Source organism: Mus caroli, unplaced genomic scaffold (assembly GCF_978045245.1).
Source record: "Mus caroli unplaced genomic scaffold, Mus_caroli_1 scaffold_9, whole genome shotgun sequence".
Lineage (NCBI taxonomy): Eukaryota > Metazoa > Chordata > Mammalia > Rodentia > Muridae > Mus > Mus caroli.
In genome coordinates, this window is record NW_028227264.1 from 1,071,982 (window position 1) to 1,087,500 (window position 15,519).

Consider the following 15,519-nt stretch of genomic DNA (forward strand, 5'->3'; position numbering starts at 1 on the left):
TTTTTTAGACAAGGTCTCTATTAAACCTAAAGATCACCATATTGACTAACCTTGCTGACCATCCAAGTCCTGGGGTTACCCTGGCTCTGCCCATCAGAGGCAGGGATATATATGCTTACCTCCATGCTCCAGTTCATACACTACTGGTGTTGTGAGGATCCGAACTCAGGTCTTCATGCTGTAAAGCCCACTTTACCCACTAAGCCATCTCTCTGACCAAAGAAGTCCTGGTTTTCCAAGTTAAGGTAAGAAAGAACACCATGTATGGATAAAGGAAGATAACAATAAATAGAATAAGAAGCCCCTTTGGCTCTGGTCCTCCAGAATTCCTGTATTGCAGGTCCTTGGCATATCTGCTTCCAAGCACAGCAAACTAAGTATTTCAGCCCTCTCTGCTGCATATCAACTCTGTACTTATCCCCAAATTACACATCCTGGCAAGATTTGCACTTGTAAAGCACTTAATTATTGTGTTTGGCAGTCATGGCTGGTTGCATTATGTAAACAAATGCCAACTTCAAACACCGGGGTTGATTTTTTTTTTCATAGTCTGCCAGAAAGCAAGATTATTTGATGTGCATTTGGACGCTCTGTTTCTGGTTCCATAATGTAGGTGTGGGAACAGGAATCTGGCTCACTTCTGAGGTCCTAGTGCCACAGAAAATTAGCCTTTAGCATCCTTAGCAGAACTGTAAACCACCACAGAGATATGTTCCAAAGACACTCTTGATGTTCGCCCCATTCTAATGCTAGCTCTTTCTTCCCTTTAAACATATATATATATAAGCACTGAATTATTTTCAGATCTTCTGTGTGGTTTGTAAACTCTGCAAAGTATAGCTAACATCCCACCATCTCATGGAAAGATTTCCAAGGTTTCTATGGAGTTCCTGTGTAGACACAGTTCATTGTCTCCTTATCTGTAGACACTGATTGCTATCTAATGTCTAAATGTGATCGAGAGCACTTCTCAGCTCAGTTGACTCTAGAATATGCTATATTCCAGCACAGAGCCCTTAATGAACTAATGCTGGGAAGAGGGGTGCTGGACTGATGAATCAGTAGGTAAAGAACTTGTCACATGAGGTCTTGAATTCAAACTCTAATAGCCAAGTCAAAAGCATAGCTGTAATCCCAGTACTGCAGAATCTAACACAGTAGATCACCTGGGACTTGCTGGTCAGCCAGTGTAGCCAAGTCAGCAAGCTTCAAATTTAGTATGTCAAAAAGAAGGTTTGCAGCCCCATGGAGGGAGCAACAGTGTCAACAGGCCAGATCCCCCTGAGCTTCCAGGGACTGGACCACCAACCAAAGAATACACATGGAGTGACCCATGGCTCCAGCCACATATGTGGCAGAGGATGACCTTGTTGGACATCAGTGGGAAAAGAGATCCTCGGGCCTAAAGGTGTTCAATGCCCCAGTGTAAGGGAATGCCAGGGAGGGAGGATGGTAGTGGGTGGGTAGGGGAGCATCTTTGTAAAGGCAGGGGTGGGGGCTGGGATGAGGGGTTCTGATGGGGAGACCTGGAAAGGAGAAAACATTTGAAATGTAAATAAAGAAAATATCGGGGGGTGGGGGGGCCGAGGTGGGATGTGACATGGATCACTGACATCAACCTGACATTGACCACCAGCCTCCACACATGCTCATGCACTTACACACATATGCACCTACGTGTATACACATACACAAAAAGAACTACTGCTTAGTAAACTCCATTGATTTATAAAAAGCATCCAATCTCCTCTCTCCCTCTGCCCTTGGGTACTAGCCATGAGAACGTGATGTATAAAAGAATAAAAGCCTGCTGGGTGTCACCCTTTGTGTTCCTCCACTGTCTTCTTGGAGTGCAAGTGTCAGACTCCTCCTTCCTGGAGGAAAAGTCTGAATCATCACAGGAAGCTTAAATTATAGTTCGGATACCATGCTTACTTATGGAGGTGAGAACTTAAGGACCCAGTTTAAAGAGAGAAAAATTAACAAGGGTTGCAAAGGGGTTTTATGGTAACTCTAAAGTTACCAGAAGGTTCAGATAGGCAGTTCTTCTCGTCTTTTGAGGTACCTGGATTATTGTTTCTTTATTCAAATAATGATGACTGAATACCATCAGAGCACAACCTCTCTCCACTCTGACTTTCTCAGTACCAGCCTACTCCAATGAAGGGAAGGTAGAGTCAGGCTCTTTTTTGAGAATGGCACACCTGCCAGGATGGAGCGTCACCAGCCAGCCAAGTTCCAACACTTACTATGTATGGCTGTAGATCAGTAGGGAGTGAGGTGCCTGGTTTCACTTTTGTTTTCAGTTGCAAATGCTAGCCTACATCTCAGATACTCCTATAGAATGTGTATACAACTTGGAAATGATTTACTGTTTGAAAATGCTGTGGCAAACTCAAAACTTACATGTAAACAGACATAATAAAGTGAGACGATTAGGTTATAATAACCCACAGGTGGTGTGCTGGGCATTCAGCATGTGTTAGCCAGAAAGTGAGGGAAATTCTTTGTGTGAATCTAATCTGACCCATATTCTCTCTCCCACCTGATCGCAACAAGCCCTTGGTGAGGTCCTCCATTCTGCCTTACCCACTTTGTCACCCGACTCCTGGTACTATTTAGTAATCAACAGGGGGCAAGGCTGTAGGGTACAAAGACTTGTCTGTGGTAACACAGCATGAGAAGCAGAACCAGGACTAGAGGGTGTGACACACAGTACCGTAGGCTGTGTGCAGCATCTGCAGTGTGGCATGGAGGATTTGGCAAAAGACACCTTCAGCCTCCCCTTTGAGTTTTAACTTACTTGAGAGATTGCAGAGGGTCTTGAATCGTTCATCCTTCTCCTAGGATAGTTTTGATCTCTTGTCTCCAAAGATAAAACTTCATTTTTCTAGTGGGAAGTTAAAACACTGAGAATTACTCAAATAAGTTACTGACACCAGGTACAATATAAAAGAGAAAGTATCTGAAACTGAGACTGCATGTCATGGATTGGAGGCCTGTGTGTGCTCTCTATAACACCTGGAGTATGTCCCTGTGGGAAAGATTGGGGTAATAGAAGAAGGAGTTCTATATTCTGAATAGTGGCATCTACACAGTTTCTTTTCTATATAAGTCGAAACAAACTTGTTTAGCATGTTTAGTGCCTTGATGGGCCACCAGAGGGATATCTTCTTTTATTATTTTGCTAATAGCAATAGCTACAGACAGAAACATGCAAAAGTTAGAGCAGGTTTTGGGGATTGAGGTATTTGAGAACCACAACAGAAAAGGAAAGAGAGGAGGGGCATGGACCACTGGAGGTCACAGCAAAGTCCCTATAAAAAGGAATTAGCTCCTGTTTGGGATTGTCCAACTTTTGTTTGCTAGGAAATTCCTAGCCAGCTGTTCATTAATTAAAATGTCCATACCAAATATTTTTAAGCAGGAGTAAGGGTTTATACAGGTTTTCAATTTATTTCCATGTCCTTAAATGATGAATGTTGGTATGTGTGCTTGCTGCTGCATGAAGACAAGATGTAGCCCCCTCCCACCAACAAAAGTAAATAGGGTTTCCACTCTTTGCAGACAAGTGTTTTTAAACCACCCCCAACAGAGCTTACATTGTCCAGTGTCTAAATAAGCTGTAGTCATCCCAGAGAACAAGTAGAAAGAGACCCATTCCTTATACCTTAAATAACCCTCCACACATAGCAGACTCATGTTAACTTCAGATGCCCCAGCAAGCAGGGTTTTTATATTAAGTTTAACCTGAATTACCCATCCTGACCCCGTCTAATTGTTGTAAGTGGTAGGAATTAATTTTGTGCAGGCAAGGATGAAGGCTAATCCCAGTCAATCAGCGCCTTGTAATTAATCCACATACTCTTAAAGGAGAGGGAGAAAAATTGGCACATTCTCTGGCTTACAGTTCTCTACCACCCTAACTGAGAGTCCCTGGGTTTTATAGGGTTCAAATTTCAGGATAGAATTACAATTAACAAGGGTTTGCTAGAGCAGATGGTTCTGTCCAGCTGCCAAATATTAAGGTGTTGTCTGAAATCTGTTCTAACCATGAGAGACAAAGAAGTATTTGAATCAAGGACAAACATTTTCAGATGTCTTTGGAACGTGACTGAGCAGGTGGTTTTATCATGTAGGGACATCACTGTTGTCTCTGAAACTCTAAATCATTGAACACTCCTGAACTGTAAAGCAACAAGAAATCTTAACCCACCACCTTTCATTAGTGAGGAAAAAAAAAGAATAAATATCAAAAAAATAAAATAAAAAGGCATATTAAGAGACAGTTTCCTACAAAATCAATATCTCAAACAAGTTCTTACTAAATTTTATGTATAAGGGAAGGTGACATATTATACAGTCTTTTCCTTTGATATGGCAGAGAAAATGGATAGAAATATTTTTTGTAATATAATATATTATAAAGGTTAGGCTGTGAGATAGCTTCATTCATACCCTTTATTTCTAAGTTTCTGTGCCTTTTAAAAGATGTTTATTTTTGTGTGTGTTGGGGGTGGGGTGTGCCTGCATGCATATATGTGATCTGTGTTTGGTGTGTGCGTGTGTGCCTGCATGCATGTATGTGTACCGTGCACATGTAGGTGCCTACAGAGGTAAAAAAATGGGCATTAGATTCCCCTGGGACTGCAGTGACTGACAGGGGTGAATTATCTAATGTCAGCACTAAGAAGCAAATCTGGCTCTGCTTTGAGAACAGGCCATATTCTTAACCACTAAGCAACAACTGGTCCAGCCCACTGACATGCTTCTTTCCTAAGATGCAAATTAAACAGTTCTTACATGGCTTCATCTTCTATGCTTCGATGTTACAATGAATATTAAGCCACAGTTAGATTTCACAAACTCGATGCCCGTGTCCATCAGTACAGCATGTCTAAGGATAGAGAAGGTACAAATATTCTACCCAAGTTGGAGATAAATATAGGCATCTCACACCTCACCCCAACTCTCTGAAGAAACCATAAAATAAGGAAACATCATCAAACAAATCATGTTTTCCCATGGGAATGATTTGAAAATTATGGACTTTCTTTACCAAAACTTAGTATCTAATTATAAACAACAGTATGTTTTTTTTAAATTACTGTAGTGATGATAGAAATATCTTATTCACTAATTATACTAGTTTCTTGTGCATCATAGTTGTTCATTCATTCATTCATTCAACAAGTTTTCATTGCATAGGTACTAAATTCCAGGTACCAGTCCACAGTCTGAGAAAATGATGTGGCTAAATAAATGAATAAATAGAAGGACACTCAGTGTCCTTAGTGTATGCTAGACTAGTCAGGTAAATGACTAGAAACCAATGAGTTATTGGTTTGTAGGGGGGGGAAAAAAACCCTTACCTGAGGAGGCAGTTTCTGAGGCAAATTCTGACAGATTAGCAGTATCGGCAGTGGGTACCAGTGATATGGAGAGAATGTGAGCGCTGGAGAATCCTGGAAAGGAGTAATGGGTTTGGAGGGTCTTTGGATCAAAGCTGAGAAGGCTAGCAAGGAGGAATGGGTTGGGACACATTGATGGTTTTATCATTATCCAAGAATAAATGAGAAGGCATAGAATCATGCCCAGGGTGGGGTGACATCAAGTTTACAGTTTGGAAGGTCACAGTGCAATTCTCTGTCCCTCCTGGAGACAGGTTACTAGACCCTTCCTCTAGTACACAAGAGCCTGGTAGAGATTAATCATGGCCAAGTCGCTAATGGAGAATTAAGAAGTGAAAAGGTTGGGTGGGGGTGGTAAGGATTTGACTGGAATGAAGGAGTAAATATACAGTGGGTGGCTCTTCCTGCAGACAGAGAACAGGTGGTGGTGCCAGTCTCTGTCTGGGACACTGGGCTGTGAAGATGACTGTGTTCCATCGTGAGCATATTACATTGTCTTTCGCTTCAAAATCTCAAAGTGAGATGTGGAGCAGTCACTTGGCTATCCCAACTCGTGCTCAGACACTTAAGCTGAGAATGGCTGAGTTCCAGTTGACGCTGCAAGAGAGATGGAGAAAGGATGTCAGTGGAGGTAGGAGGAGACGCAGGTTAGAGGGAAACGGTGGCCAAACGTGTCAGATGCTGCCAAGAAGTTATATGAGAAAGAGACTCATAAATACCAACTGGATTAGGCAGCAGCATCCACAGAGCTGGTGCAGTGGGGAAGCCAGTCGGGATGGAATTTCAAAGAAAAGTGCTAACAGCTGGGAGAGGAGACCCTATGTCAAAGGGAGGGAGGGTTAGACGAAGCTTTGATGGGCACACGCTCCTACCATTCAGGAAGGAGGGCAGATGCTTGTGGGCGAACTTGTCTGTGAGCAAATCTAAGTGAACTTGCAAGTGATTTCCCCCCCAGATTGGTTCATGTGAACAGAAACTGTGCACAAGTTCACATCTGCCCTGCTTTTCTCCTGTGTATGGCCGTTCAACACTGAAGCCTGGATTGTCTGATGGGCCAGTAGGAGACAGTGTAACGATCAGGTGGACTTTGCATAGCACCTAATTCCAAACAGATCAGCCCAAGCTGTGCCTCACAGTTAGAAACAGGACGTGAGTAAGCTTCAGCTTTCTCTGTTTTGAAAATGCTGTGTTTTCTTCATGGATGCTCTTCACATTGAGAACTACATGCAGACCAATCACTGCACATCTTGCTTTAAGAAGGCGGGTGTATTTCCTAGACCCTGGAACACCTGGGGGCACACAGTTATTGTTTCCTTTGCTCCAAAACCCATTGCCAAGTCCAGGGCAGAACTGCATTGAGAGAACTCAGCAAGAGAGAGGGATGTATGGCCCATCAAGTAGAAAACCCACTGCCACGAATGCAGTTGCATACTTCCTCAGTTTCCCCTGGCCCTGAATGCAGAACGGACTCCAACACTGCCCAGGTAGAGTTTGATAGACAAGGGCATTAACCATTTAAAGCCCAGAGCTTGCTGTAATGTGGACAGAGCTTGCTGCCTCACCCTGTGTCAAAGCCTGCCCATCCCTGATGTCCATAAAGGCCTGTCAAAATCAAGTTTCTTTCTTCATAACTTCCTTACAGTTAATGCTATATCTGTTCCCCCAAAAAAACCCAGCATAGATCAAGGGCCACCTAAAACAGCCTGTCTTGTATAGCTATTTATCCCAGTACTGGGCCATATTGCCCTTGTGAAACCACTGTTGTGCTTACAGAGTAAGGCCTAAACCCTGCTTGAGAGAACCTTACAGCCCATGAAAGACACTCAAGGCAGGGCTCATCATTCGGGTCAATGTCAGTATAAGCTAAAATCTACTATGAAAGCTAGCACTGAGCTCCCCACAGGCCACAGCAGAAGCCAGCTGCTAGAGTATAAACACTCACTGTAGCTTACAACCATTCAGTGTAGATTACCATGGTAAAAGCAAATGGCCCAAGCTTACTAGACAGCATCAGCCAGAAGCATTCATCTTCCAGAGTAACTGTGTTCCTCAGATACCATGTCCTGAAGTCAATCTGTCACATGCTGGGGTCCAGTGTCAAAGCAGCAAAGACCTTTCTGTCTAATCAGATTTGACCCAATTTGAGAACTGGAAACACAGAAGTAAGGAAGAGATTATATTCCTTCCTACCTTTATTATTAACTTTGACAGCCATGTCTTACAATAGGCAAGCATCAACATACTTCTCATCTAGTAGGCTGAGCTGGAGCGCAACCCCCTCCACACAGGAAAAGAACACTGGGAATTAAATCAAATTGTAAAACAAAACCTAGTTCCCTGTTTTACACACACCTGTCCAGCTCTTGATTAGGGCCTCTGAGAGATGTGTGTGTTAAATAGACACCTGGAATGCATACAGTACCAGCCCAAGGGAAACAAAAGAAAGCATCAATACTGGGCCAGAGAGATTAGTGCTCTTCTGGAGGACCCAGGTTCGATTCCCTGAACCCACATGGTTGCTCACAGATGTATGTAGCTTCAGTCCCGGGTATTCAACACCCTCTTTAGGTCTCTGCAGGCACTGTACACTTGCAGTACACAGATGTGCTTGCAGACAAAATGCCCATTCACATAAATAATTTTTAAAAATCAGTACTGAGGGACAACTATATGTGCCCACAGTCCTACCCTCAATCCAGCAACTTCTCCAGAAATAATAGAAGGTCAAATATTTGCTAGAGACAGCAGACCTACTTAATTGCTACAGCTTAGCACATGATTTTACAGTTGACAGCCACTTCATTCTGGCTGAGCTGGCATCCCTTCGATCAGCATTTGCCAAGAGGCCCCTGGTGTCCAGAGTCACATTAAGTACTAAAGAATTTCCAAAAAGTACGTGGTCTGATTCAGCCCTCATCCCCTGCAGAGGGTGAGGCAGTACTTAGGTCTATAAATCTAAAAGGCTGTTAATAGATCATTATCACTGTAGGAAATTAGGAGCAAATGCCCACGAACTACTTTGTGAGCTCAGTACACACATACACACACACACATACACACATGCATTCACATACATTCATGCACGCAGATGAGCATCTGTTCATAAAAAAAGTCAGCTGGGTGGGGGGGGGCATGATCTCATGTCCTCACCTTATATCTTGGTAGAAGAACTCAGCTCTGCTGCAGGGTGACCTGTTTAAGGAAGTACCTTTGTATGGACTGGGAAGGGTGGAGTTGACCTCTCCGGCAGGACATTACTCTTCTTCCTCTTCCTGTCCCTGTTTCTCACAGTAGTCATGGTCATTGCTCAGCTTCCTGTGGGGGAGGCTATGGCTACTGAGGGTCTATTTGCTGCCGCCAGCAAACAGAGGCCAGCATCCTGCTAAGCGCTGAGCGACTGTACCTATAGGACCCTTCTCAGTGTATCGAGAGTATCGTTCTGTGTGGGGCTAGAAGAGGTGGGACAATGTTGACAAAGTGTGTTCTGGGCTAAAACATCACAAGCAAGAGAACCATGGGAATGACAATGGCCTGTGGAGCAGAGCAAAGATAAGTGATGCTAACAGATAGCACCTGCTGCTGGGGTAACACCTAAAGTGGAAGCAAGCAAGGGTCCTAGAGAGATAAAGGATGGGTGTAGAGAGACATAAGCTCTGTGTCCATGCACGTTGGACCATGGAATGGAGTCACTTCCCACAACATAGCATGTGCTAGCTAGATGTACTATGTGGGAGCAAACACTGATAAAGACAATGAAGATACTGTGGACCTCCTGGCCCTGTGCCAAACGTTGTCCAGAAGGAGCCCCTTGGGGAGAGTCCCAAGAAGCCCGTGAAGTCCTTCTGAGGCCCAGTGAGGCTGGGGAAGAGCCAGTTGGTTAAGGCAGACCAGACGCAACAACAGTCAACAGTGAGCAAGCACGGCTTAGTGTTTCTGAAGGACTGTGATTAGATCTCCTGATGATGAGAGCACAGGAGGATGGAGGGGTGGGGTGGAGGTTAGAGAATTGTCCTTGCCACATCCTCTGGCCTCATTAGTTGCCTTCCTCATGAACTTCTCCATCCCCTCTGGTGGCTGTCAACAGTGGCTCTGCAGGGATCAGAATGTCTGATTTTGAGCCATTTGCTGTGCTTTTAAAAAACAGCTTTAAACACAAGCCCTATATATTCTATGCCCTTTGGAGCCAAGCTCTCAATGATATAGCAGCAGTAATGATTAGAGAGGAGGCTCCTAGGAGGGAGTTAGTCATGCTCTCTGGGCTTACTACCTTCCTTCGCTTTTAGCTCTGCCCTTGTCTCTTCCACTCACCCTCAGCATGGCAAAGGTGACTTCTCTGTATATGGACAGAGTCTCTCCTGTGATGCTAACAGCTCCTTTCGCAGCCTATTGTATCCATTACAGTTGGATATGGGGGTCACAAAGAGATAGGTCTCCAAGTAACACACAGCCATATTTCTGCCTCCTTACCCTGTCCTCTAATGAGACACTGGACCATGCCTCAGGGCCTCCACCAGTGCCCATCCTGGCTCTAATGCCATCCTTCTCTGGAGGCCACCATCCTTGTGCAGGGAGTAGCCCCATCTGAAGGCAGGTTAAGCCTGTCTCTGTGAGTCTGGGTGTGGTAGGAACTGATCTCTGTGGAAACCTCATCGCCCTTTTCCCTGTAAGAGAGGTAGCATTGGCCTATAAGTAGCTCTCTCTGAGCCCACCACAGCTCAGCTCAGTACTCTGTGGCCAGAGCTACCCATAGTCCAAGGAAACACCATTCCAAAAAGGAATGGAGATGCTCACCGCCACAGGAGGACGGCAGGAGGTCCAGGAACCATACTTCCTATCAAATGCCCTTTCTACCTCACCCTGGGACCTGATCTAACCCTGGGGTCGAGGTGTGGTGTGAATAGACCCCAGAGCTTCTCGTTTGCATGCTATTATAAATTCCCATCCTCCATTTCTACCTCCCTTCTCTACAAATGATGCCAACATTTCATGACATTTTGAAAGGATTACACAGAAATGGCACAGTAAGAATTAACATGTGTTAGTGATTATAGTGAAAGGCAATGGGACAGGATTGGGTGAGAATCAAAGTAGTACTAAGCTAACTAAGTATGGAAATGGCATATGTAAAGTGTGTGCCCTTAAAACACTGATATGTGGTTATGGAAATACTGCCTTTAAACAAACAAATAAATAAAAAGCAATAATTAAAACCTTGTGGTCAAGTGCAAGAGATTTGTGTAGTTTACCTATCTTCTGAACTATTTACCTGGTTCTCCCCTACCCCCCAGCTTAATGCAGATCTTGTTCTCACCTGTGTGCACCTCACATATTGGCCAGTAGGGGGCTCCTATGTCAGCATGGGGTATTAGTGTGGTATCAGTACTCTTAAAGAGGCCACCAGCCAGCTCATAAAAGAAGATAATCACTCCATTGCAATAAGCTCATTTTCGAAAAGGCTTTGAGAATATACATGGCTGTGAACTGCTAAGTCTCTTAACCACTCCATCCTAAAAGACCAATATAATACTTAAAGTAAACACTCAGATTGTAAACCAGTTCTGTTGAGGTGGAAGGATGGTCCCCTGGAGAAGGGGTCAAATGGAAGTGAGATAGAGAAATCTCATACCCAGTATGGTAGAGAAAGATAGGCTGAGGCAAACTGGTAGAGACTCCACCTCACCTCTCTCACAGCCATTTTTCAATGTTGAAAATGTCTTTACTTTTAAGGGGAAAAAAATCAAAAGTAATTCCATATCATACATAGAGATAGGCACTTCTATTTGCTTGCCTCTGTGCCTCAGTCTCATTTTTAAGTTTTGCTATTGTCTGTTGTTTCTTGTCTCCTCTCCCATACTTTCCCTGAGCCTCCTGAGAGAGGTCTCATGACACAGGCAAGATTCGGATGTGGGTGGAGGACAGAGGTGGGAGGAACTGCCCAGGCCTGTCTCCCTTGGGTGGAGCACCTCCCAGGAGGACATGATCCTCCTGCCTGCCGGTGGCAGCCAAGGAGGCTGCCCTTTACCCCAGCAGGACCATAGGAACATGTTGTCGACCACCATGGTGGGCACACTGGTCAGGGGGTGGAGGAATCGGAGCTCCCCTAGAAGAGCAGAATTGAAACCAACCACCCCACAGAGACAAGGTGGGATTCGGATTCACGGTATGTGCTTAATACTTTGATGTGACTGGGTAACTTTTTATGACGGGATTCAGGGAGCTAGACACAAGCTTCCTGGCTTACAAGTAACAGCTCTACAGTCTGGTTTGTTTTCTTGGCTTATATAAATTCTGTATAACTCACTCAAGGGGCGATGTATTCCTTTTCCTCATCAAAGACCTAGAGACCTTCACAGGGCACAAAGCAAAAGCTATTTATTCCCGTGTTCGTTTTCTTCAAAAGCTTCCATTTGAAAGTGGAACTGTGTTCAGAGGTTTGAGGGAGAAGGTATGGTACTGGCTTCTGGCAGCTTTTAGCCTAGATTCTATTCCGACGCCATTCTGATATGGGAAATGGACAAAGTGCTTAGCTCCTGGTTTTCCCACTATCTATACTCATTTTCCATTTCATTACTATTGTTCTGGGGCAACAATAGAGCGGATGACGGAGATGCAAGCCTCGTGTTAACCTGGTTCAAAAGGTTCTGTGGTTCTTTCTGAAATGCATGTTCACCACAAAAAAAAAAAAAAATGCTTTTTGAAATAAATACCTGACCTCATTCTATTCTGTCTAGACCTTGAACTTCTAAAGATGCTTACTTAGAACTCTCTGGTCTTGCTGGCCGACCTATGGAGAGACTCAGAGCCAGCTGCGGAAGCGAGTTGGCACCCAGAAGCAACAAGCTCCCAGGAGCTTTCAGAGCTGGCCGGCTGCCCTTTAAATGGCTTCTATCTGACCCTGAGTCCAGAGCTTCCTAAGCAGTAAATGGAATGACTCTTTCATCCCGGCACGTGTTGAAAGTGAAGGATTTCCAGATGTTTTTCCTAGATATGGTACGCTCTTGATCTACATAGCTCCTCTTCTCGTTTTGTTTTAGAACAGGTCTCTTGAAGTTGCTAGCTAGCCCAGGCTTGCCTCAAATTCAAGATCCTTGTCTGAACTGCTACTGACCCCCATCCTCCTGCACTGGTGTGGACCATCCAGTTCTACTTACTACCAATTTACAGAGGTATAAAAGCTAAATGTTGACATTTGTATAGCTGTGACAGTGGCTTGGGCCCATGTTTCTTCGGTTAAGTATTTGCAAGAAGACTCAGACCAGAGTTGCAAATGTAGCTCCGCTAATGGAGTACTTGCCTAGCACACAGGAAGCCCTGGGTTCTAGTCCCTAACATCACATAAACCAAGCATGGTAGGGCCTCCCTGTTATCCTTGTGCTTGGAAAGTAGGACAGAAGTTCATCTTCAGCCAGTTGGATGCCAGCTTGGACCTCAGGAGACCCTGTCTTACAAAAACAAACGTTTAAATGTCTTACAAAAACTACTTTTAAATAGTATACATATATTTATTGTAAGAGAGAAAGTTTTTTGTTGTAAGAGAGAAACCGTTTCAGCCAGATATCCAGAAGGTAGGAGAAGCTCTAAGGCCAGGCCACATTCTAACCTGCTAAAAGGGACTCATTAGGAACACGAGTGTGAGTCATGGTGGTACAAAGGCTAAGCACCTGCCTTTGCTGCTTTGTCTCTCAGCCTGGGAAGCAGAGCTCAGAGGAGGAGCCTCCGGAGCTCCTTACTGGTCAAGCAGGCCCCAGTGCAAGTTCCCATGTTCTAAGGCCAGACTTTTCTCTCTTGTCCCAAACTCTCCTGGCAAAATTTGCTAACTTTCTGTGACAGTATCCAGAGCCTGTGAGGGAACAAAACACGTCAGGGGTGGAGGTTTTTTAAATGAGTATGTGAAGATATTTAAATTTTTAAATACATAATTATATATATTTATTGGTATATTGATGTATTAATACACATGGGTAGTATATAATGGTCAAATCAGGCTGCTGTGATGTATTAATATACAAAGGTGGTACATGATGGTCAAGTCAGGCTGCTGTAGCTGGCATTTCCAATATTTGTCATTGTTCTGCGGGGAACATTCACAATCCTCTCTGCTGGCTATTTTGAACTCTGCACTTATATGTTGTCAGTCATAGTTGCCATGCTGAACATAGAACATTTAAACCTTCTCCTCCCACCCAGCTATGCCCTATACCAGTATGGGTTTGGAGTCTAACTGAGGTATAACTCCCAAGCCTCACTCATTCCTCACCCATTCGCCATCACTGGCTTCTGGTATATGGCATTGTTACTTTTTTTAAAGTTGTTATAGAACATACAGGAAATATAAAATTTGCCATCTTAACTGTTCTTATGTGTGTGTACAGTTCGGTTCCACAGCATCCATTATGTCCACAATAGGGTGTGACCACTGCTGTGATTTTCCAGAGTTTGCCAATATCCTGGGCCAGTGATCAATCCTGACTATTCTCAGCTTACTGTGCCTTGGGTAACCTCACTTCTGCCTCCTGTCTCTGAGTTCAGCTACTCTATATTTTTCATATAAGGATAATTGTCCTATATGCACCCCTTTCTGGCTTATGTCACTTGGCTTAATGTTTCAGGCCATCCACTTACAACAGAGATCCCTTCTCCTTCATCGCAACATGAAGACTCGTTTAATTCACTTCCGTTTCATTCTCTCCATTGTAAATACTGCTTTAATGCTCATGCTGATTCTAACTTCCTTAGTTTCATTTTAAAACTCCACTGATATTTTTATATTCAAAATGTAAAGAAGCTCTTAGGTCTTTATTTTTAGTGAGTTCTGTAAAGAGCCATAGATAAATCATTCTTAGTGTGTGCCGGAGTCAGTAGTGTGCACACATGTGGGGCAGGTGGATGCTGGAGGCTCAGTGGTGAGCATCTTTCTTCATCACGCTTGACCTTAGGGTGGAGGGATGGGAGCTGAGCTAAGTGGACAGCAAGCCCCCAGGGATCTGCTTGCCTCTACTGCTACCCCCTAGGGCTAATGCCACACTGAGCTTTTATGTGGACTCTGGAAATTGAACACAGATCCTCATGTTTGCAGCAAACACCACCTTGCCCCAACTTTCAGCTCTATAAAGCATCTCTTAGAATCTTTTTCTCTCTAATGTCTGGTCTAGATTAGGCAAAATATTCCCTTTGAGATAAATTGATTTTTTTTTTCATTTTGTTTTGCTTTTTTAAAGACAGGCTTCCACTATGTAGCTCTGGCTGTCCTGGAACTCACTATGTAGACCAACCTGAACTCAAACTCACAGGAATCCGCCTGCTGAGATTAAGGGCTTGTACTTCTATGCCTGGCTAGATAAAATAACTTTTAAAGTTTCTCTTAGGTGCCAGGAAAGATATTTAAAATAAAAGTGAATATGCTCTTTATGCTTTAGTTTTTCCAACAACAGTGGTATTTTCTTTTGACATGAAAAGATAGAGTGGCCACTGCTTTACAGTAAATATAAGAAAGTTCTGAGTTATACAACATCAGTGTTCTACTGTCTCATATCAGAAGTCGACCCAGGGTGGAGCAGGGCTTACTGCTCCTGCAGGTGACCTTAGTTGTGTTCCTATCACACAAGTTGGGCAACTCATAGCTGCTTCATCTGCTGCCTCAGTCCCCTGTGCTCACACGCACATGTACACATGCACACACACACACTCAAACACACATACGCACGTGTGCATGCATATATGAACACACACACAAAATATAAAACAAATCTTAAAAGGTCAACCCAAGAAATCTGCCAAGCTCTGGCTCATTTCTTTAGGACAGTGATTCTCAACCTTCCTAATGCTGGGACCCTTTACTACAGTCCCTTGTGTTGTGGTGAAACACCACCCCCCATAGAATTATTTCATAGCTATTGCATAACTGTAATTTTGCTGCTGTTATGAATCATAATGTAAATGTCTAATATGCAAGATAGCTGAAATGTGACTCCTAAAGGAGTCTTGCCCCACAGATTGAGAATCGCCGCTTTAGCACCTAGTGCTGCTGGGTGGGGCAGATGGTGGGGACATCTGCGCTTCTGCGCTGTGCTACTTTTGACGTGCAGCCAGCTCTTCAGAATCATGCACC

General features: G+C 43.9%; 1 protein-coding gene across 4 annotated transcripts in view; it reads left to right on the forward strand.

Moving 5' to 3' along the window:
• Plekhg1 (pleckstrin homology and RhoGEF domain containing G1) overlaps positions 1 to 15,519 on the forward strand; it is a 227,981-nt gene that overhangs the window by 81,867 nt on the left and 130,595 nt on the right. Inside the window, exon 1 of one of the 4 annotated variants that reach the window (XM_085842591.1) lies at positions 11,454 to 11,571. The exons of the other annotated variants lie outside the window; for them this stretch is intronic. Within the exon in view, the coding sequence (XP_085698717.1) occupies positions 11,454 to 11,571 (118 nt within the window). Of the gene's footprint in view, positions 1 to 11,453; positions 11,572 to 15,519 lie in introns of those variants that run through there. 4 annotated transcript variants of the gene reach the window in all.